This window comes from Hippocampus comes, unplaced genomic scaffold (genome assembly GCF_001891065.2).
Source record: "Hippocampus comes isolate QL1 unplaced genomic scaffold, H_comes_QL1_v1.1 scaffold250, whole genome shotgun sequence".
Taxonomy (NCBI): domain Eukaryota; kingdom Metazoa; phylum Chordata; class Actinopteri; order Syngnathiformes; family Syngnathidae; genus Hippocampus; species Hippocampus comes.
The window spans coordinates 43611-66450 of record NW_017842061.1 but is presented as its reverse complement, the minus strand read 5'-3'; the positions used below and the strand labels follow the sequence as shown (position 1 = coordinate 66450).

Genomic DNA, 22840 nt, shown 5'->3' with positions numbered 1-22840 from the left:
CCCTCCCCGCCGCCTCCAGATAACTTCCTCTCGGGAATCCATTTTTAACCCCAAAGTCAGTCGGAGCTGAATTTCATTGTGACCCCCCCCGACCGCATTTTTCAAGGTTCGCTTTCCCACAGTTGCGCCCACATCCTTTTGATGAGACGGGGAAGCGACCGGCTCGCGAAGCCGCAGCTTTATTTGAGCCGCAAATGCATTTGGATTTATTTTCCAATCTAAAGCAGCTGTTGAACAATAAGAGCAGGCCGGCATAAGGCCAAAAAAATTCATATCGACGTGCCACTGCTGCCCTTTTCCTCGACATCCCATCTCCTCTCACCGGCTTTTATTTCCACTCCGGCTCCTGGTGAGCTGCTGCAAAATAATGGCCCGGTAACATCGGCTTTTATTATTTTTTTGAACGGGAATTTTGCGCCCGGCTCTTCTCGCTCGCCGCGATCGCCCGCATCGAGCGCCAAAGTAAAGGGCAGACATTAGGGTTAAAAAAAAAAAAAATGCAAAAAGATGGTTGACGACGTCGAAGGCGCGGTTTGCACCCCCACCCCCCGCTCCCCCCTGCCAACTCTGCGGCATCGCCTCCTCAACATATTTCCGTGCAAGGTTCCTCCACCCTTTGCCGGAATTCATCACTCACGCTAATGTCGCTAAGCGGCGTTCCGCACCAAAGACGCTTTTGACGCGTCATTAGGCTAATTAGCGAAAGCTGTCGCCGGCGACGTGGCGGATCTTGACGACTCGTTTTTCAGCCTCCATCGTCACTCAAGTGAAGAAGACGCGGCACCCGCCGCGACATTTACGTTCCGTATCAAACATTGGCGAAAGTTCCGGTGCAAACAGTCGTGCGGCCTCACGCGGGAACAGGAACGCAGTGTCACCTTGAGCCGCATGCTGCTTCATCACGTGAATCAACTCATCGGCGATGAATCGATCATCAAACGACAAACGATTCGGCGTGTGCGTCCCTCCCCCAAAGACGATTGGACACATTTCTCGACGTCGCGGTTCGATTTGGTGAGATTTACGATTGGATTCGATATGCTACGACTGAAGCTTTTTTTTTGTCACGTTTCTTAAGATGCAGCAACAGACTTTCCGAAATCCGAAATCAATTCCTTTTTTCTCGTGCGTGCATTCCACTAAAGTGATCATTAATGTGAGCCGGAGGGGCCGGCAAGTGCGGCTTGCGCGTGTGCGTTTCCCTTTGTTAATAAAAGATGATACCCGAGGCGTCAGCGTGGCGTGAAAACTCACCGGCGGCGATGGAGGCCAAACGAACATAGTCGGAGCCCCTTTCCTCGGGCTCGTACGGGAAGTCCTCCACCAGGTTGAGGCCTGCAAAAAAAAAAAAAAATAATAATAATTTGGTGGTGGTGGTGGTGGGATGTTTGATTTATCACATCGCCATGGCAACCGGCGACTATTTAATCAAAAAAAAAAGAAAAGGAAAAGAAACGACATGCCGCCACCCATCCTCGGCGCCAGAAGCCGGCGACTGGCCGTTGGAAGAAATTTCCTTCGGCCGTCAGCACAAAATAAACAATTATTGATTCGTCCTGGCTTCTTGCAAGTGGGCTTTTCCGCCGTTAAAGTTTTATGGCAAAATAAAAAAGAAATACATGAATGGATAGCAAGAAAAGTCGCGGCAATTACAGATCAAGGGAGAGGGCGGCGGTGGAGGGGAAGCGGGAGCCTGCGAGCGGCTCGTTGACGCCGCGCGGCGCCAACGAGGTCGCGTCGCGTGGAGAGCGACGGTCGGCGGCTGTGCTGATCACGTTGCCGTTCGTACAAAATGGCGCAAACGGGGACACGTCAACAAGCGATGCCGAGCGATGTCAACAAACATCGATCACGTTCATTCTCCTCCCTGCAATTCGAAAATTCAGTTGTCGTTCGGCTTCCCGTTGGCCACCTCGATTCCAATTCAAAGAGCGAACTGGAATTTCGGGGTCCATCTCAATTCACTTGCGAATTTGCCGCGGCCCTCAAACGAGCGACGTCGACAAGCCGCGGAATCGGCTGACGCGAAGCGCCGACTAAACGGGTCGCCCGCTGACATCACGAGTGGCGTGAGCCAGCGACCCGCTGTCGGCGCTTTTGTTTCTGACCGTGCAGGGAGGCCTGCTGCAGGCTCCAGTAGATGCTGAGGCAGTTCTTCTCCTTCTTCATGCCTCGCTTGCAGCGGCAGCCGCGCAGCGGCGTGGACGTGAGGGCCGCCACGGCGTTCTCGCACTGGTTGCGGGCGCCGGGGCCCAGCTTGACGCTGCCGTCTCCGGCCACGCACTGCCGCAGGGTGCGCAGGCGCGGGCTGCAGGCGTCGTCCCCGGAACAGGCGTCGCCTGCGCTCAGGCAGTCCCGGCCGCCCTCGGCCGGCGACGCGCCCGCCGCTCCTGCGGAGACACCGCGAGGCAAATCCGTCAGTGACAACGATCCATCGGGTGCGGTCGCGTGAGCGGAAAAAAACTGACATTCAAATTTGAAAGCTTACCATTGGCCTCGGTGACGACATTTGAATCCCCGACTATTGCTTCAAATCCGACACCGTCGACCCAGGTTTGACAAGCGAATCTTGTCTCTCAAGCCCCAATTTGAAACAAACGCAAATCTCTCATCCTGGCCCATTTGAAATGCTAACCCTTGTTTCGAAGCCCAACCCTGGTCTTAAAACCCCAATTTGAAACCCAGAACGACTCCCTCGAGCCTGGTTTGAAAGCCAAAACTTTGGCTTCAACTACGCCAACTCAAACTCTTAATTTGTTGGAAACGTTAACCAGGAAAATCTCATTTGAGAATCCTCAGGAAAACAAACACGGTCATGTCGATTAAAAAATATTTTTCCGAGTCCGAGTCGGAATCACATCCCAGACAACAAAATCAAACAGAGTCCGGATTCGAGTCCTACAGCGCAAACTCGGACCTCCGAGCCCAAAATGGAAATCGCCGTGGCGGCAACAACAATGTGACCCCGCCCCCCGAAGTGTTCCCGACAGCAGAGAACAACAGAGCGCGAGCGTCCGTGATGGATGAAGTGAGTCGGAAGGCAAACAAGCCGAAGGGGGCCGACGTTGAAAGCGGGCCTTCCCGCCGCAACGCCGCCGGAGCCGCCGGGCTCGTCACGGGCGATCCGCCGCCTTCGTTTACATGCGCGCCGCCGCTGCCGCCGCCGCCGCCGCCCGAGGGGAACGCGGCTCTATTATTCATGCATTCCGAGGCTTGTCGCGCGCCATCCATCAGGCGCCGCTGACAGCATGACCGGGCCCGGATGGAACGCCGCCATTCATCCCGCCGCGCCTCCCAAAACACTCGCTCGTGTTTGCGCCGCCGTCAAAACAAAGTCTCGTCTTTTTGCTGGATGGGCCCGCCAAGGCAATTCCAGATAGACACACTCAAGGTTTGGCGATGTTCTTCTTTTGGCTGAAATAAACCCCGCCCTTTTTTTTTTTTTTTGCTCGATGGCCTCAATCAGTCAGTCGATCAAGATTTCAAACGGCGTTGACTTTCAGTGTCGCGTCAGCGGCCGTAAAAAAATGAACAAAGTCAGGAGTAGAACGTCGGAAAAGTACAAAATAAAGGTGTGACGATTAATTGAATCACCTCATTGACGATGAAATCCATCAATCGTTATTTTTGATCATGCATTTATCCTTTGATACCTTTATTTTTTTTTTAATCGGCCAGTTCTGCCAAATTTCGGCTTCTCAACAGGAAATATTTTCCAACTGTTGGCGTCCTCCCTGAAAGCAGAAGGATTTTTTTTTTTTTTGTGTCAAATCAAAATAAATTTGCTATTTGCTATTATTCTGGGCTACGATGACCATTTTTTGGGGGGGAATTCCGACATGTGACTGACAAAACCAGAACCAAATTTAATTGACGTTAGTGTCTCCTGTTTTTGAATAAAAGATTGGAAATGAAAAACATGCTGTTGAAAAAAAAATGACCGGCAAAATATTTGACAGAATATTTGATTATTTAAATGAGTCTCGGGAGCTGGAAAATCGGACCTCATCTCAATATAAAACGATGGCTTTGACGCCATCTTGGTCTGAAACAACAAGACACGTCATTGCACCGTCTGGTCGAAAATGAATGCTTTGCTGCCATCTTGTGTCATCCGTAGTCACTCACACCGCTCACCAAAACTTCAAAGTACCAGGCTCTTTTTTTTTTCGTCATTGGCACAAATGCCGGTGCGACCTGATTTTCATTCAGAACGATGCGAAAGCGGGCAACTCCCCACGCCCACCTGACAACGCGGACGTCGAGGCTCTCGTGCCAACTTTAAACGGAATGAGAGAAGCCGCTTTGATCGGCCCCGACAGAAGTCGACTGTGAGCACTCCCACAGCGGCGCAGCCTCCCCGTCACGCTTATGTGAAGCGCGATTGTCGACTTTGACTGAAGTGCAGGAGTTGAATCAGTTTTCAAAGTATCTGTACTTCAAATTGAAGTAGAGTTCCAACTGTGTGGGTGTGTGTGTGTGTGTGTGTGTGTGTGTGGGTGTGTGTGGCTGCTTCCCAAACAGACTAATCACCGGGTTTCTCCCATACCGTCTGTGCATGTTTGACTCGGTTAAGTCGCAAAGACGCTGGCTGCTGCATATAAAAATGAGGAGTTCTTTGAAAAACAAACAGCAATCACTCCACTTGATGATGTTATTAGTCAGAAAAAAAAAAAAAAAACAACAAAAAGATGCTCATGTGTCACACTGATGCAAATGCTTTTCGTCTTCTTTGTGGTCACTGAACGACCTTGATGCCGATGACGTTCATGAAGTCTTTGCTGACAGTGATTGAGCTTGAAGGTTTTTGTAAATGTCAGATTATTCTAATTCGTAAACATCCGCCCCTTCGTCGTTCTGTCGTCATTCATCATTTTTTTTTTGTCTTTTCCCTTAGAAAACTTTGAGAAAACTTGGCCCGAAAAAAAAAAACAAAAGTGAGACAGTTGAGTGTTTGGTAATTTCCCGTCGGCCGTCCATCTCGTGTACGTGGTTGCAATTTGGTGGCAATTTGAAAAAATCAGGAGGAGTCGTCCACTTTTGAAAGACCGCTGGAAATGTACAAAAACAGACTTCACACGGAAAGCAAATGGCGGACTTGCTGTGTACTTCAGGACGTTACTTCTTGAGACCTTTTTTTGTGGGTCTAATCATGATCGACATGCCCACCAAATTTCATGCTGCTAAGTCCAAGGAGCTTTGGTGACTGAATTAAGAATTCTCAAGTGCAACTAACAAAGCAAATGGCTGCACCAAGGAAACTGAAAAAAAGGGTTGTTTCTGTCCAAAATGGCGGACTTCTTGTGCCTTTTCGGGGATGACTTCTCAACTTGTTTTTTGTGGGCCTACTCATGAGTAGCGACGTCAAACTGTCTTTGGGTCCTGAATTAAGACAAAACTCTTCAGGACACGAATGAAAAATTTTTAAAAAACATTGTTTCTGTCCAAAATGGCGGACTTCCTGTGCCTTTTCAGGGATGACTTCTCGACTTTTTTTGTTTTTTGTGGGCCTACTCATGAGTAGCGACGTCAAACTGTCTTTGGGGACTGAGTTACTTCTCACCAAAAATGTCAGATTTCCTGTGCCTTTTTGGTCATTACGTCCTTCTCAAGAGTTTTGGGGTTTTTTTTGTGTTTTTTTTGGTGGGTCTACTCATGATCGACATGCCCACCAAATTTCTAGTCAAACCGGCCTCACAGGCTGAATTGAAAAGCCATTCCAAAGTGTCCGCTTCCCTGCGTCTTTTCAGATCGGACTTCTTGAAATCGTTTGCGGATCTACTCACGATCGACATGCCAACCAAATTGTCATATTGCTCAGTCGGACCGCGGCCCCTCATTACGTGTGGCCCGGAAGCAAGAGCAAAGAAAGCAAGCACGTCGCGAGGGTTTCTTCCTCGGGGCCTCCGTGAAGTGCTTGGGAGTGTTTCTCTCTCTGAAGCGGCGCCACGCGTTGTCACCCGCTATCTGGCGCCGCGCCACGGTTATCGCGCCCGGCGCTCTCCGCCGAGGATTAGTCGCCATTTAAGCAAGATTTGCACCCGACCCCCGAGGAGCTTTTGCCTTGCGTGTTTATTGTGTGTGTGTTTGTTTTTTTTTTTTTTTTAACGCATCTCGAAGCCCAATCTGGCGTGTCCTTTGAGCTTGTACCTTTCACGCCCCCGCCGACTACCCACGTCGTTGCCGCCACCTGCAGCGGAAAAACAATGATTGCGCAGAAGGGGGAAAAAAAAAATGCCGCAGGGGTTGAGGTGGCGCGGCGCGTTGGCGATGGAAATGAGTTTCGCCAAGAGAGCAAGACGCGCCGTTTGCGTTGCGCTAAATTCTCTGCTTTGCATGCCAAACGAGTGACATGATGTCACCTCGCATATGCTTTGCATGCAATCATCACATTTCGGGCGGCGTCGACGGCGTGCGGGGGAATCGCTGATGCGCGTCGAACGGGCGACGCTCGCCGTCTCGTTTGCCGGCACTTTTATTGACGTCCGAATGGCACATTAGCTGCCCACTCCGTCGAGGTCAGACCGAGGTTATTCGAGTTAGGATGCAAATTGACAAAATAATTTAATTAAAAAAAAAAAATCAGTTTTGTTAAGACCATCAAAATCAAAACGGAAATGCTTTCAAACAAATCATCTTTTTAATTCTTATAAGAGATGAGCTTTCAGGGTTCATTTTAAGGGAATTTATTTTCACACTTCATATTGTTATTTAAAACTAATCAAGGAAGCATTTAAAAAAAAAAATCAAACGAACAAAGTTGCTCCCAAAACGTCTTTAAATGAACGGAAAAATACACAAGTCAAACCATCATCCAAAAAATAAATGATCATCATTAAAAATTCAAAAGCTATTAGAACGCGGGTGCGCAACAGCTGCTACACAACAAAGGCCAATTAAGGGGCCTTGCGTTAATTATGGATTTTTTTAGCGGTAAGTCCAAAAATGAGTTAACTTCGGCGAACGTTGCAGCGTTTGGCTCCCTCTTGCGCCAGCGGTCGGCATCGTCGCCGTCACGGCTGCATGTGAGAAATTATTCTGCGAAGCGTGACGGCGGGTCGGGCGCTTTGAATTGCCGCTTACGGCATTTCCCGATGAGCCTGCGCGGGCGCTTTTTAACCGAGATGACTCGCCGGCTCTGCCGGGAGATGCGCTGTTCTGTTGCGTTACGGTTGCCACGGAGATGCGCACGGGGGGCCGCTAATGGAAAAACACTGTTGAGACCCTGAAGACTTCTTTGGACTCCAACCAACAGCGGCCGACACATTTCCTCGATGACTTCCAGGTAGTCCATGGCAAGCTCTTCTATTTGAAATGCCCCCCCCTTTTTTTTCCCAACCCCCTACAGCACTTTCGAGCGCGAGTGTGACCGTGGGCCACTGAGCAACAACACCGTTTTAATATACAATGGTACCCTGACTTGCAAGCCGAATTTGCCCCGTGGCCAGGCTCTTAACTCAAAAATCACTCGTATGGCAAATCGTCCTTCCTCATCAAAAACAAATGCAAATGCAAATTGATCCGTGTCGCACAGTAAAAAGATCATCAAACAGCTGCAGCCCATTCGGAACGCCGCCGCTCGAGTTCTGGCCGCAACAAAGAGATCAGAACACGTGACTTCATCCCAAAAGGCTTTTTTTTTTTTTTTTTAACGCTGTGGCTCCCTGTCAGCTGCGGAATTGATTTTCCAATTCTCTTTCGCGTCGATAAATATCTGAAAGGCGGAGTACACAAAAGAAACGCTGCTTGAATCATAAAAATCCAGTCGGGCTCAGGTCACGACCGGCCAAAAAAACAAGGTGAAGAATATCCTTTTTTTTTTTTTTTTTTTTAATTCTTTGAAGAAATACAAGTATTTTCGGCACTGAAAGACGCACCAAAAATCCTTCCATTGTTTTAAAAGCTCACAGCGCGCCTTAAAATCCGATGCGCCTTGTGTATGGTCATTATGGTAATATTTCGATCCCTAAATGGCTCCTTGCTCCAGACATGCTGACAACACAGAGTTCAAACTTAAGGGGATCGGGTTACGCAGTTGAACACGGAAATAAAGCAGCGGCAAGACAGTTCAACGTTAACGAGTCGATGTTCGAACTTGCTGTTGCTTCAGTGAACGGTGTCGCTGTTTTATTCAATAAGTTTTACTGACGTCTGATTGTTCTGTTGGCGTTTCCTTGAGCGTAGCTCCATCTAGTGGAGGCATTGTAGATCTTATAATGCGGTGCGCCTAATGTATGAAAAAAAATGACAAAATAGGCCATTCATTGAAGGTGCGCCTCATAATCCAGTGCGCCTTTTAGTGGGGAAAATACGGTAACATGAAAACGTCTTATTTAGACTTTGCTCAATAACCAGTGATTTCTTAAAATTCATTAAAAAATTTATGTCCTCGTTGGACGATTTACAATCGATTCAAATTAACTTGTCAAATTGTATTTTAAGTTATTTTGGTCTCCCCCCTCACCCCCACCCCCTAAAAAATGTCTGTATTGAATTAATTCTGATTGTATCAAAGTGAATTTCCCCGATATTTAATCAAATACTGGTTTCAGGTGTGTGTGAAACATTGGCCTGTATTATTCCCCCAAAATAATTTGCTTCAGCAAGTATATGCAGAAACTACATTTAAAAAAAACCTTTTCATGGACAAAAGGTGAGAGAAGTGAAGGAATTCTTGTTTTTGTGGCTGTCAAAAGCTCCTGAATTAACCTGGCTGCGTTCACCCCCCCCCCCCCCCAGGAGGAAAACGCCGAGCGCATTTGGATGTGCAATTGCCTTTCGCGTGCCTGTTTGAATGCGCTTCTTTGAGCGGAAACGTGCTTTGCTCTCTTTTTTTTTGTTTTTTTTTAACCCAGCGCTCTCCCGACGGCATCCCGGTGTCAGCGTCTATTTGCGGCGCAGCGGTAAGCGCCCGCTTCTGACAGACGACAAAACCACCGAAAACATTTTTGCGATGATTTGTGTCAACAATCGGGTCGAGTTGATCTCAGGTTACGCTTCTCGCATTTGGTAAGGAAGACAAGAGGAAAAAGTGAGACCATCCGGTGATTTTGACTGATTTTTATAGGTTGAAGTGTGGCCATCATTAGCATGTTAGCATGTGACGTGTTCGTCCGATCTGGGTCCGTTTGATTTATATTCTGAAACCTCCCAGGCGCGATTGTTACCGCTCAGAAAAGTCGAAGAATACCACGCAAAACAAAATTGTTGGGGTGTCTATTCTTTTGTTACTTACAAACGTCTCTTCATGCGAAATTTTCAAGTTACGAAGTGCCTCAACAGGAAAAGATTGCCTCTTGTTACGAAAGAAATTTCAAGATACAAAAGGTAAAAATACAGGATGGGCGGATCCTCGCAGCTCCGAGTTTCCTGAACGCAACATACTTAGAGCTGCTCTGCCATTGGCTATTACCGAGCATCATCCTGGCATCCCATTGGTTAAGAGGGACCTCTACCCAATGTGTGTGTGTTTGCACTTACGTGGAAAACGCGTCTCTACTTCCAAAATGTTCGAGTTAAGGAATTTCTTCCAGAACCAATTAATTTCGTCAGTAGAGGTACCACTGTATATTCTTGAGCTCTTTGGCTAATCGTTAGCATTTTACTGTCGTACGCGATAAAGTTACAAGGAAAACAACATCGCTGAATAAATTTGATTATGTCTCTTACTTATCATTGAACTTGTCGGTTCTTTTATCGAATTTTTGTTGTTGTTGTGATGTGGACAAGTCACACACCATCATGTGAGACTGAAGAAGGGGAAAGACTTCCGTTGAAACCTGTCAGGTCAATAACAACCTTTAAAAAAAAAAAATTGTCTGAGATAAAAGAGCCATCATGTTCCAAACAACAACATGATTCCCCTTTGAGGATTTTTTTTTTTTTTCACCGTGCTTCAAATCGGGGCCATCGTTCATGAACGATGTTTGCTGAGTCATGTTTTCATCCACTTTCTCTCACTTTTATCAGCGTCGGAGGAAGAACCCTGATGAGTTTTCATTATGGATACGTTTGGTTGGCCGCGTGTCAAACATCTCCAATGAGTTTTTTGGAATGACAAAAAAAAGTACACACATTGTATTTCGACTAGGTAGCATGTACGTGTGCTCTATCTTGAACAGCCGCCATCTTTCGTTTGTCGCGTCTTTAGCTTTTTCCGCTAGTTCAACCCACCAAATAAAATTCCGACAAGGTGGGTCTTGCAAGCCGTCGGGGTCACAAAGCGCCCGTCAACCGACAATTAGCGGGGTTAAAAGTTTTCGACGGGTGCAGACGCTAACCTTGACGCGGGCTAACAGATAAAACCTCGCTCACGCCACATCATTAGCGAGTTATCTTGATGCCGCGGCCCAGACATCGACACCACATTAATTAGCGATTACCAGCTAATTAAGGGCTGTTGTTAGCAAGAGATAAAAAATTAAAAACAGACTTTGATGTCGCAACGTTGCCTCCGGCCAATGTTTGATCTTGACGTAGGCAGGCAGATTCCTCAACGCTGGGCTGGTTTTTAGTTTTTATCTCCACTTTGTAGAATGATGCGGATAATGCGTATTGACAGATTCGCTCGTGACCAAATTCATCACGCACCCAAGACTCAAACTCATTTTTGTTTTTTCTCTGTGAAGCAGTTGTGTGAATCAGTGACTTCATTTGAGAAGCAACTTTTTAATTTTGTGGCACAATTTTCATTTTTATTTTATTTTTTTCAGGTTCATCCCAGAGACCGGAACCAAGGGTTGGATTCAACACAAAATCGAGTCTCGTTGTGTTTCTCTTTTTAAAATCATGACTTGTTTCCCTCCACGCACAACGAATCATAGCTCCATTTGCCAAATCTGGTGGGTCGCAGCCCCGATCGGCCCCAATGCAAGCTGACTGTACCCGTCATATCTCCTCGATCTGTGATTTCACCCTGCTATTTGTGATTTGGTATATGCAAATTCAGAGATAAGTTTTTGGGGGGAGGTTTGGGATCATGCTTCACGGAAGGATTCCCCAATTTGTATTTTTTGTGCTCAGGTCAAAGCCATAAATGATGGGAGGAGTTTCAATGAGTCAAGCCATAGCTTTGTCTAATAGAATAAAAGTGCTTTGCTGCCATCTTGTGACATTTATAGGCAATTACAAGTTCAATATTTGGATGGCAACACACAAACAAAAAAAAAAAAAGTCTCAGCGAATACATGAACACTAACCTTTGAAATGAACGTAAACACTTTACGTCCCTTGTTGGGGGCATTTTTGTCCGAGTTTTGTGCCGCTACAGCCCGGCAGGACGAGAAGGGTATTAATGCGTTTCACTGGCAGGTCTTGCCTTTGCAGCCGGAGGCGTCGTTTTAACGAGCAAGGGGAGGGCGGCGGTGGTGTTGGCGGGGGGGGGGGGGGCAGCGTTGGGCAGGCTGAGCCAAAACGGCCCCAGCAGAGGAAGATGGAGTCGGACACAAACGACTAGTCGAGGCTCTCTCGGGCGTCAGAAGCGATCGGCCGACATTCATCTGCGGATTTCTGGGCTCCAAACACGAAGCGGGACGAAAACCAAAAAAAAACTTCTCTGCGTGTCCGAGCATACTGAGAGCGTCTGTGTCTGCCATTGTGTTGTCCAAATGGGGGGGGATAAATAAATGCAATACAATTCAGGTAAAATAGTAATTAGAAAGCACACAGGCCAAAGCTGTCTCCAAAAAGCTTCAAATGGACTCGGCTGGATTTGCTCCTGGGCTCGCTCCTGCCAGCGCACTGTCATGGACATTGACACACGCTGTAGCAGCATGTGGCTCGTTTTAACGGCCCACGAGATTTTCACGTGCACCCTTCTCAAAAAATCGAAACGATAATCATGTAGAAATCACGACTTGGTGTAGCAGCATGTGGCTTCTCGCCCAAGATTATTTTGAACCGCCGGTTCCATTTAATGTTTGTCACCACCATGCGGCCCAATCTTTCAGACTGCAGAGGCGCGCTTGACTCGGGTGGCGTCGCTACACAGCGAAGGACCTCCGTTAAAGGCCGAAAAAAAACCAAACTCATTCCACTCACGTAGCCTGAGGCAGTTTACACGAGGAAACAAACTGTTAGCAAGTCAAACAAAATGTTAGCCAGTTAACTTTGGTTTGTTAGCATACTGTACAGTATGTTTCTTATTTCAATCAAATGAAATGTCTCTCCTTGAAGGCAACGCAAAGCTCTTTGAATACACTTGAAAGCACAGCAATGAGGGGGAGGGAGAGAAAGAGCGTGTGCGTGTGTGTGTGTAAAGTAGGCCCGGGGCTGAAGCGCTCCTCTTGCAGCCCTTCCTAAGCTTCCAGCCTGTTGCCAGTAAATATTGTATAAGACTTTTTCACAATTTATTCTCACAGTTTGCCGTAAAGCAAACGTTGCTGCCCACACACACACACACACACACACACACACACACACACACACACACCGTTTGTCTTTGTTAGCCACCAGCTAGCCACCTGCTAGCTGCACTCCCCGCAGTCTCTGCTTGGGTTTTTTTTGGTGCTAATTACTTGGTAGACACCGGACCAAAAATGCAGTTTTACTCCCACACATATTCACTCGAGGCACAATCTTAACTCGGGTGAAGAACTAACTGAATAAATGAATTTCATTTCCAGTTGTTACGTTTGAAAATGTACTTTTGACGTGTTAATCGGCCATCTACATTCGCAAGTCAAATTTATTCAAATAGTTTTTCATCACAGAAATATCCTAAAGGGCTTAACATGCCCGCAGCTGACAAATATTAACAAAATCCCCTGATCTTCACCCCGAGGAGGGCAAGGGAAAAACTCAAAAAGGGCTCGATTCAAACGTGTCACTGATCCGACAGGAGTGATGGACATCTGTTGATCCAATAAACGGGCGGAAGATTCACACAAAAGATTGATACTGAAAGCAAACTTTACCGCCCACGCGTATCGTTTGTTTCGCTAGCCAACAGAACGGCCACCCGCTAGCTGTGTTAGCCACATCCGACACCCATTTTGTGCTCATTACTGAATGTCATCAGGACCAAAATGCACTTCAAAAAAAAAGAATCTCATACATATTTACTCAAGGCGCAATCTTAACTCGAGCGAAAAACTAACTGAATACTTAAAAGGTTATGTTGGATGCGCCCCTTAGCTTCAGTAGGCTAGTGCAGATTCAAACTTGACAGTGATTCGCCCATAAGAGTGACTGACGCCTGTTTTATCTGAAAAATGTTTGTACGTGACGCTGCAGTCTTGTTATCGTAATAGTCACAGCGTATAGTTTCATAGAATCGTTTAGATTTTGACAGAAAGGAATTCCATTACCAAGAGTGATCTAGCCAATAAACGGAACACCGGCATGAGGCAGAGTCAGTCCAGCGTGGGAAATATGATCGTATAAAAATATATATATGTTTGTTTATAGCGCTGCAAAATGGACTATAATTTAATAGAACCGTTTAGACTTTCATTTCCACCGAAAGGAAACGTGTTGATGTGCTATTTTTCCAATTGAAGCCAAACTTTTAAAGGCAGCAGGGCAGCAAAGTGGCAGCAGCAGCAGACAAATGCTGTTTTGTTTTTTTTCTTGCGCTGACAGGACAATTGCTCTTTTGCTGTTTTTGTAAAAAAAAACAAAAGAAAAGAAAACAAATTCAGTGTGAGAAGTCAAATTCAAGCACGAGAAAGTCGAACCTGCGATGCATCTGCTGCCGCGGATCCAAATGATGCCACGGAGGTTTGCGGGGGTGACAAATGTTTTCAATTTATGGCGAGAAAAAGGGTCAGAGCGGCCCAGATTCTTCATCAGAGTTTATCTGTGAGGTCGAAGGGGGACAAAAAAAAAAATCCATAATAAAAAATAAAAAAAAAACACCAAACACTATTTAAAGTTTGTAAAGTCAAGGTTGTTGAGTTTGCAATGAGGGCGACACAGCTGACTACATATATATATATATAGTGTGTGTGTGTGTGTGTGTGTGTGTGTGTGTGTGTGTGTGTGTGTGTGTGTGTATGTGTGTGTGTGAAAGTATATATATATATATATATATAAATAATTTTTTTGTCCTCCCCCGAATTGCTTTATTCAAACAGACCTCAGGAGGACTGCTGATGCGGCCTTGCAGTGTCCAAATCAAAGAACCGCCAGCCGGTGTGTAAGTGATGTGGTTTGTGTGTGATGTATTATGTGACCGCTGCTGATGAAATATTGAGCAGGTGGGGGAATTCTCGTCAGCAAACTGCATGTGTGTGTGTGTGTGTGTGTATTCTGCATGCACTGGAAAGAAGCCTGTATGTGGCATTTGTCGGCAAGCAGTAATTTCATGTTTAAGTAGAACGGGATGTTCTCCGCGCAACTCATCGTTTGGCCCAATTATGCACCACGGAATGACGTCTACGGGGAGCCAAGCCGGCGAGCCGCAGAGAAGAAGGCTTTTATGACCGCGCCGTGTCGCTTTCTACCGAAGCAGAATTTGGGCCACACTGAAAAGATTGGAAAAAGAAAAATTTGTCTGAGGACTTAAGTCAGAATCTTACTTACAAAAGTCCGATTATTTTTTTCAGGGTAAAAAAAGGTTGGGATCGTAAACGCCGCCTCTATCACGGCGTCCGAGTTTGCGGTCGCACTATTTAATTTGGGTGGACCGTCACGATCAAAAAGTTTGAAGCTTGAGTATTCTGTCAACTTACTCCATTAGTTAATCGGATGAAAATGTATTTGATTGCCAAATAATCCCCCCCCCTCCGCCCCCCATTTGTTTACCACTTGTGTTGTAAGGAGCAAAGGAGTTATGTTGTGACGAGTGGAAATTTTGAATCTGATCGCCTGGCCACGACATGCGGTGTCCCGCAAGGGTCAATCCTTAGGTTCTTTTTGTTCAGTCTGTCGACAGTATGTCGCCCTCGGTGAGACTGACGTACGGGGGTCACTGTCGAAAGCAAATTAACAACTGGATGAACCCCAAATATTTTTGAATCTCACAATAAACATCTTTGCTTGACGAGCGATTCTTGACATGGATTCCCACGTGTTCTCGCCTTGCACGACCCGGACAAATCCAAATATCAACTTGTGCTCTCAAACTCTTCTCTTTTTGTTTTTTTGTTTTGTTTTGTTTTTGTTCCCCTCAGCAGCATCGATTATTTCAGCCACTTGTGCAGCCTGTAAAGCCAACGCCGGAATGTTCTCACTTGACTGCGAATGAAATATTGATTTGGGAGGAAAAGCTGCATGTGCGTCACATGACGACAAAACAAGCCTAGCAGGAAAAAAAAATCCCCCCCCCCCACACACACACACACACAAAGAGAAGCACTACATGACGCACAGAACATCCACTAAAAGCCGAAAGAGTGTCCCGTGACCGTCCCGCTTACCAAAAGCGCGATTGAATTTCTGCCACACGTAAAGACAAACAATTGCTCGCCATAAGCGAGATGACGCAATCGTGTCAGATGGTTTTTAGTGAGGCCCGACGGAGGAATCGGCCGCCCCGTTTAATATTCGCGCTTAAAAAATCAGCAGGAATGTTTTGTTGCTTTTTCTCTGTTGCAAAGGTAAACTGACGCTGTCCGCTATGTCGCCGTGAGCTTGCGAGGAAGGCTTTCAAAACAAGAGTGTGAACCAGGGTTGGCGTTTCCAAAGAGGGTTTCGAATCATGGTTTTAAAGCAGGGTCAGAGTTTCCAATTTGAGTTTCAAACTAGGAAAGGGGTTTCATATTCGGTTTCCAAAGTAGGGTTAGGATTTCAAATTGGGTTTTCGAATTAGGGCTTCAAATTGGGGTTAGGGTTTCGAATTGGGGTTTCATAGTACTGTTACGGTAACAAATTAGTCAGTTCGGGTTCGACATTTCAAAACTAGGAATATGGTTTTCAAAGTAAGGTTGGGGTTTCAAAGTAGGAATAGGGTTTCAAATTAGGGCTTCAGACCAGGGTTAGGGTTTCAAACCATTTTGGCGAACTTCTGTTGTGAGGCAGAAAGCGAAAATTTCAAGCGTCACCTTGAGCTGCAGACTGTCAAGACGCAGACGGTGCATTTGTTCCGTGCGCATCATGGCTGTGACATCATCTTTAGTCGACGTCTACTTTACGTGACGTTGTCTTTATGGGACGCCTCCGTGAAATCGATTTTGTCTACTTTATATTCTTGTTTGTTGATTACATTTTGCTTTGATTTGTTTTCCCACTTTCAATTCATGAGCAATGACATTTATTTTTATGTTTTTTTTTTTTCCGCGATGAAAATGACTCCTTTAAAAACGTCACACTCGACTGCTTGTCATTTCAGTTGACGTTTTCAAAACGAGCATTTTTTTCTTCTTTTGCCACGCCAGCACTTTCGCTTTCGGGGATGTAAGCGAAAAAGAAGCAAGCCGTGGACGTCAGAGTGTTCTCGCAGCAACTTTGATGAATCAAATAAATTATTCATTACGATGGTGCGTTACCTCGATTTGCGGCGGGAATACTAATCGGCATCGCGTAGCGTCGCCTGCCGCCAACTCTTATCTTAACCCGCCGCTCGCCGTACGCACCGCAAGTCTTCCAAGATTTCAGAGCGTCGTCAGCGTGGCAAAGGTCTCGGGGGGGGGCACCCCGAGCCCCTGCCGTCATTTCAAGCCGCCCCGGGTGCTTCGCGTCTTCAATTACATTTTATTAGGATTAATCAGCTTGACGGACAGGGGGGGGGAATAACTGCTGATGAAGAACAAGGTTTTTGTCACATTTTAATGACAAGACTCTTGGTCATAATTACAAAAAAAAAAAAAAAATTATGGAAATCAACAACCAAAAAAAAAAGGGGGATTGTCACTTCCACTTATTTGTCTCGTGGTTGCTATTATCGTTTTTATCGAGTAGAATATGAGTAAAATCCACTGGTTTTTGTTTGTTTGTTTGGTCAACCTCAAGGGGCGGCCATTTTGCCACTTGCCGTCGACTGAAAATGACATCAGAGCTGCTCAGGGCTCAGCTCACGACCAATCACGGCTTAGCTTCAGAAAACAGGCGAGCCGTGATGAGTCATGACGTGAGCCTCTGAGCAACTGTGATGTCATTGACAGAAAGTGACAAAATGGCCGCCCCCTGAGAGACCTAAAAAAGACGGTGGCTTTTCCTGCTCATTATTCCACAAACAAAAATAATCAGAAGGCCGTGTTTAGAAGCGCGTCGAACATGTTCACATCAAGAAAATCTTTGACTTGACTTCCCCTTTTAAAACAACCGCATCACTTTGCCTGAGGAAATTTGCTAGCTTCATGCTGCCACACAACGCAAAACAGGCTCACACGGCTAGCGTCAACGTGTACGTAACCGACGGTCCGACGCAAACGGCGTGTCAATATGGAAAGAGGATTTGAAAATGGTTGGAGTTGACGAGGTGTAAAATAATGTCACGCCGCTCTTAGCGAGTTGATGAAAATGCTAACGCTATGAACGGGAAGCTGACATCAATTATTTTTTTGTTTGGTCGTGTTTTATGTGTTTGTGAGTTCCATCTGGATTGGTTTTGATTTCCTCGGTGAACGCTAACTTGGGAGGCATCGCGAACATTCTACTGGCAGCCTTCATATGTGAGCTAATGTTTTAGCTTTGACTTGTGTAACGTTGTTGGCTTTGCTACAGCAAACAATCCCTTCCACTTGAACTTGGATGTTTTTGAATGTTGGAGTAAACTCACATTCGCACCAAAAGACAAGTTTCTCTTCTCCAATGAACCGAACATCCCCCATCAGAAACAGGTTGACGTGAAGTTCAAGTAGCACGAAATGAATTTTCTCACGAGTCAAAACTGAAATATTACATGTGACGGATTTACTTGGAATCTTTGGAAGTTCTTCCAATGTTTGATTTTTTTTTTTTTTTTCCAATCCTCATTTGAATGAGCGGCCGTCAGTCTTAATGGCGCACTCCCACCAAGAGCTCGCGGCGCGCCGACGTCCCCGCTAAGCGTGTTTGTCAGGCCGCTAAGCGCTTTTCACAGCAGCCGCTGATCCCCGAGGTGTTCTCTTGAAATGCCCAAACGGCGGCCCCCCCCGCCTCCCACCGGGAGCCGCCATTTGCAGTTCAACTCAGGTGACGTTTACGGAGCGGCGACGCCGGCCGCTGAACTCGGCCGAGGACCGGAGTTGCCCGTCCCCGACTTAGACCATTTCACTGACGAAACTAAAAAGCCGAACCTTACTTATGCTAACCCTACTCAAGTGGTCCTCGAGGGCTACCCGGCGCCCGACCTCGTTGAAGACGCCGTCCAATAGATAACGCCTTCTCCCGCAGCCTTGCAGGGTCGATGCGTTCCAGCTGACATTTTGATCTTTGCGTGCGATGCCGCCGAGCCGGCCGCTCGCCGTCGTTTTTAACGCGACAATCGATGAGCGGCTTAATCACTCGCGCTCTTAATTTGTTTGCCGCCATCGATCGGCGCGGCCGCGCGCCTCCGTCTTCGCTCTCGCCCGCCCGTCAAGCGCGAGAGGCGAGCAGCCGGCTGAGATTAATACACAGCTGTCAAATGTTACCGCCCGAAGGATATTAACCACAGCTCATATGGCGACCAATCATCTGGCGTTCAAAGGGAATGGATTTCGCCCGGGAATATTGTGGATTAGCGGCAGAGAGACGTCATCAAAGCCGAGCGCCGCCGACTTCAATCGTCGCCATCGTTGGATTGGTGAGAATCCCGTTCAGCGACGTTTTCACGGACGCTGGGACGATTTGCTCGTCAACCTTTTGTCATTTTGTACACGAGAGTCCATTTTTCCTCGATGACAGCTCAAGCCGCGCGGAAAAAAACGTCGCCTCGGCACTTGGGAACCCGCAGGCGGTAATATCGGCTTCCTCTTCGCAAGGGCCGTTGATTTCCTTTCGCATACCCGACGCGCTTAGATTTGAACCGCGTGTCGCCGCTAGCGCGCCAACCTGAAGCTAATCTCTCCTAACATCGTCGCCGTTTGAAAAGTCTTGCGGCGGCTGCAAGAAAGAAACTAAAGCCATCCGTCAACGTGCCCGTGCCGGTTAAGGCGGGAAAGGCCGCTTTCTCGTTTTGTCCACGTCAAGCGTGCGCCTCCCCCTGCCCCTCCTCCTCCTCCTCCTCGACGGCGGAAGAACAGATGTGGGAGATCACATATCAATACGACAACGCCGTTTGAGTATTGATACAAGCGATGTAAAAAAAAAATAAAAAATCATCAGCAGTCCTTCGACTTGAATCCGTCTTGCGATCACGCAACTTTTGCGTGCATTTCATATATATATATATATATATATATATATATATATATATATATGAATAGGTTTGTTTGTTGTTATTACTTGATTGTGCAAACTTTGAGATTCAAAAAAAAGTGAGAGTAAGACGTCCCATTTTTGTTTGCATCGTTTCGCCTTTTAGTAATGTGAGCGCATCTGTTGTTAATAGTAGATCTTTGAGGTATTTCTGCTCCGCGAGCCAAGTTGTCATCGCTTTTGACGTTTTTTTTGTCATTGACAGTCGGCTGCGCGTTTCCAAGCATTTTAGGACAGCGTCCGCTGCATTTCCTGCAACGTTAGCGTCCCGCTGATGTTTTCGACTGTAAAAATAAGAAAATCCCGCCACAACATCGTGTCAGGACACAGAGAAAAAAAAAAGCTTGTTTTTGTTTTCCAGCCTCCAGGCAGAGTTCGGATGTTGAACTTGGACTGATTGTCCTCCTCCTTTTTCTTCCTCGGGCATCTTGTTTTTTTTTTTTTTTTTTCAATTATGGAGACTCGAGCCGGGAATTAAGACTGGTAATCTGGTTCTAATCCCCAAACAAACACATCGATGACCTCCATTTCCAGCTCGGCTCCGCGCCGCCGACTCCTTTCAGCTCGGCTGCTTTCTTTCATCGCCGGTGCTCAGATGCACTTTTCATTCTGCTTCAACGTTTGTTTGGTGTTTTTTTTTTTTTGTTGTTGTTTAATACTTGGAATTTGTTCCACCTGCTGCAGCTGCTGCAGCTGCGAGTGTTTCACCCTGAAAGACACCTTTCAGAGCAAGTAGGAAATACGACAAAATGTCTCAAAAGTGACACACAAAATGCTGCAAGTGATCTTTGGAGTCCAGTGAAAGTCTTTGTGGATGACGTTGTCGAGCGCAAACGCGATGAATGCAGCGCACGCAATACAGAGAAAAATTTTTGACGATTATTTTTTGTTCTATTTAAAAATGTGAACTCATTCTCATGACTTAAATATTTTTAAGATCAAGGAAACATTACTTTTTTATCTTAGAAAAAATATATATATATATATATATTTTTTTTTAGCTCATTAACATAGATTTTCCTCCTGAACCTCAGTGCACAGTGTCGGCACATCAAGGCTGTAGATGTTGGCTTCATTTTCAAGTTGTTCCTAAATTTTTGCCATTATGCACACAGATGATTGACACAGTGACAGGACCCGGAACACTGCCTTTTGCAGTCCAGCTGAAGGCCTTAACAGACCTGGAGGGCCGCTACCAGCCAAAGCTCAGCGGTCTGAGGATCATTGAGAGCGCTTCGGACAATGGGCTGAGGATGACGAGCAGATTGAGGGACCTGGAGGTGAAGGACTTGCTCACTCTGAGTAGGTTCTTTGGTTTCAGCTCTGAGACGTTTTCTCTGGCCATCAGCCTGCTTGACCGCTTCCTCTCGGTCATGAAGGTTTGTGCAGTAATGCCTGTATTGTCAAGCTTATCACTAAAATACCTGAATGACTTTCAACCTGTTCTGTCCAGATTCAACCAAAGCACCTGTCCTGCGTGGGTCTCTGCTGCTTCTACATTGCTGTGAAGTCCTCAGAAGAGAATAAGAACATCCCCCTTGCCAACGACCTGATCCGCATCAGTCAGAACCGCTTCACGGTTTCTGACATGATGCGGATGGAGAAGATTATTATAGAAAAACTCAACTGGAAGGTCAAGGCCCCCACGGCCCTCCGCTTCCTTCGCCTCTTTCACAGCTACGTCCAGGAGCAACTCGGTGCAGACAGGTGATGACAAGTTATTGGTTGACTAATGTAATTTAGTAGAAACATTGCAATCAAATTCTTAGATGTGTTGTTGTTTTTGTTCAGCGAGAAGAAACTGAGCCTTGAGAGACTAGAGACTCAATTGAAAGCTTGTCACTGCTCCTTTGTCTTCTCCAAAATGAAGGTAGGTGCCACTCATTCTGCTATCACATGACACACAAACACCACACATGCAGGACCCCGCCTAGTCCTCTATACCTCCAGTAGTGTCTGGTCCACAGACCTTAAACACCGGGCAGGTACGTAGAAAGTGGTGAACGACTCTAAAATATGAATGGAGGCCAGAATTTGAGTTATGTGCACCCTTTTACAAGTACCAGTTAGGAGGCAACCAGCAGCATTTTGGACCAACTGGATACGTCTGAGGGGGAACTGGTTGATTCCAAATCAAAGTGTATTACAGTAGTTCAGTTGAGGTGTAATGAAGGAATGAATTCCTGTTGAGAAAGGAGAGGCATTACTTTAGCCACCTGACAAAGATGCTTAAAAAAAAAAAAAAAAAAAAAATGGATTTAAAAACGCCCCCAATTTGATGGCCTAATTTAAAATCACTGTCCAACTGAAAACCCAAATTGCAGACAGGCTTTAGATAAGACAGCACGCACCCAAAATCAGCAGCGTCTAAGGTGCACTGGAACCAAACGGCAAAACTTATGTTGAAGTTCAAGAGATGTCAACCAGGCTGAGAATTCCTCCAGACAGGACAAACGTGACCTTGGGGAGAAAATATCCTTTTTGCTTATCGCAACATAAATTTGACAGATCTGCACAGCAGTACAAGGAAATACTATGCTTTCTTAAAATTGAACCCAAGGGCGGCATATACAATGAATACAGCAGGGGCCCTCAAAACTGAACACTGTGGAACACTGTACAGCATTTGGGCAGAACGGGACTCAGCGCAACCAAAGCTAACACAAAGTCTGGCCTGCCAATACTTACCCAAAAAAAGCTCAAGTGTTATGGATGATGAAATGTAACTCCCTCAAAGTGAGTGTCTTGTCTCTTCTGATTTGCCTCAGCCATCTCTGCTTGCCATGGCTCTCCTGCGTCTTGAGGTGGAGGACCAACGTGACCCAGAGGAAAGGGACCAACTCTCAGAGGCTATGGAAAGTCTACAGAAGCTACTGACTGTAAGTACCATGTATCTGAACAATTAATGTAATACTGTATTTAGGTTAAAAATTTTTTTTTTGAAAAACAATGATCACCTTCTCTTTGTCAATAGATCAGAGATGGCGATCTCGTGTGTGTGCGTGAGTTGGTGGGCAAATGCCTTGCTGAATACTCCACTGCTAAGTGCTCCAGGCCGAACAGCCAGAGGCTTCGCTGGACCATTTCGGGAAGAACCGCTCGCCAGCTGAAGCACAGCTACTACAAGATCACTCACCTTCCTACCATACCCGAGTCGGCTTGCTAAACTCTTAGCCGCCATCTCGTCGCCTGTACCCCAGTCCCCTGTGATTGGCTGTAACTTTTCAGGTGACTTAGCTTACTTTTTTTTTTTACTTAAAGATCCTCATCTGTGAGATGGCGTTCTTTAAGTGAGAAGGCTTTCATCATGCAATGTCAAGAAGCAGTAAATTAGCCACAGCTTTTGTGCTCAGTTCTCCTTCCAAGGGTGTGTGAGTGCGACTACGTTCTCGTTTGAATCCGTTCCACGGTGTTTGGTATTTCCTGGAACGGGTTCCTGGTTTTAAGCTAATAAGTATTGAACCACCTAGGTCCTCAGTCCACCATGTGGAAGAGGAGGGAGAAGGATTTTGCGAAACAAAAATATGGAACCAAGAAATCGGGCCCAAAGTCCTTAACTTCCACCCTAGGTTGCTAAGCT

The 22840-nt window shown here is 46.3% G+C and overlaps 2 protein-coding genes across 2 annotated transcripts in view; one reads left to right on the top strand and one right to left on the bottom strand.

Moving 5' to 3' along the window:
- Positions 1-22840, bottom strand: part of gfra4a (GDNF family receptor alpha 4a) — a 64300-nt gene that overhangs the window by 12408 nt on the left and 29052 nt on the right. Inside the window, exons 2-3 of the mRNA XM_019862715.1 lie at positions 2109-2390; positions 1255-1335 (exon numbers count right to left, since the gene is read on the bottom strand). Of these exons, the coding sequence (XP_019718274.1) occupies positions 1255-1335; positions 2109-2390 (363 nt within the window). The remainder of the gene's footprint in view (positions 1-1254; positions 1336-2108; positions 2391-22840) is intronic.
- On the top strand, positions 20351-22772 carry LOC109511561 (cyclin-G1-like). The gene is made up of 5 exons (XM_019862716.1): positions 20351-20639; positions 20714-20967; positions 21052-21130; positions 22029-22139; positions 22235-22772. Exons 1-5 carry the CDS (start codon positions 20376-20378, stop codon positions 22424-22426), a joined length of 900 nt encoding a protein of 299 aa, XP_019718275.1. The 5' UTR covers positions 20351-20375; the 3' UTR covers positions 22427-22772.

Bases quoted from the DNA above. Each gene is read 5' to 3' on its own strand.
- LOC109511561 (XM_019862716.1), top strand. From the start codon at position 20,376: ATGATTGACACAGTGACAGGACCCGGAACACTGCCTTTTGCAGTCCAG. The intron at 20,640-20,713 runs GTTTGTGCAGTA...TGTTCTGTCCAG, and splicing joins GCTTCCTCTCGGTCATGAAG to ATTCAACCAAAGCACCTGTC. The intron at 20,968-21,051 runs GTGATGACAAGT...GTTTTTGTTCAG, and splicing joins GAGCAACTCGGTGCAGACAG to CGAGAAGAAACTGAGCCTTG.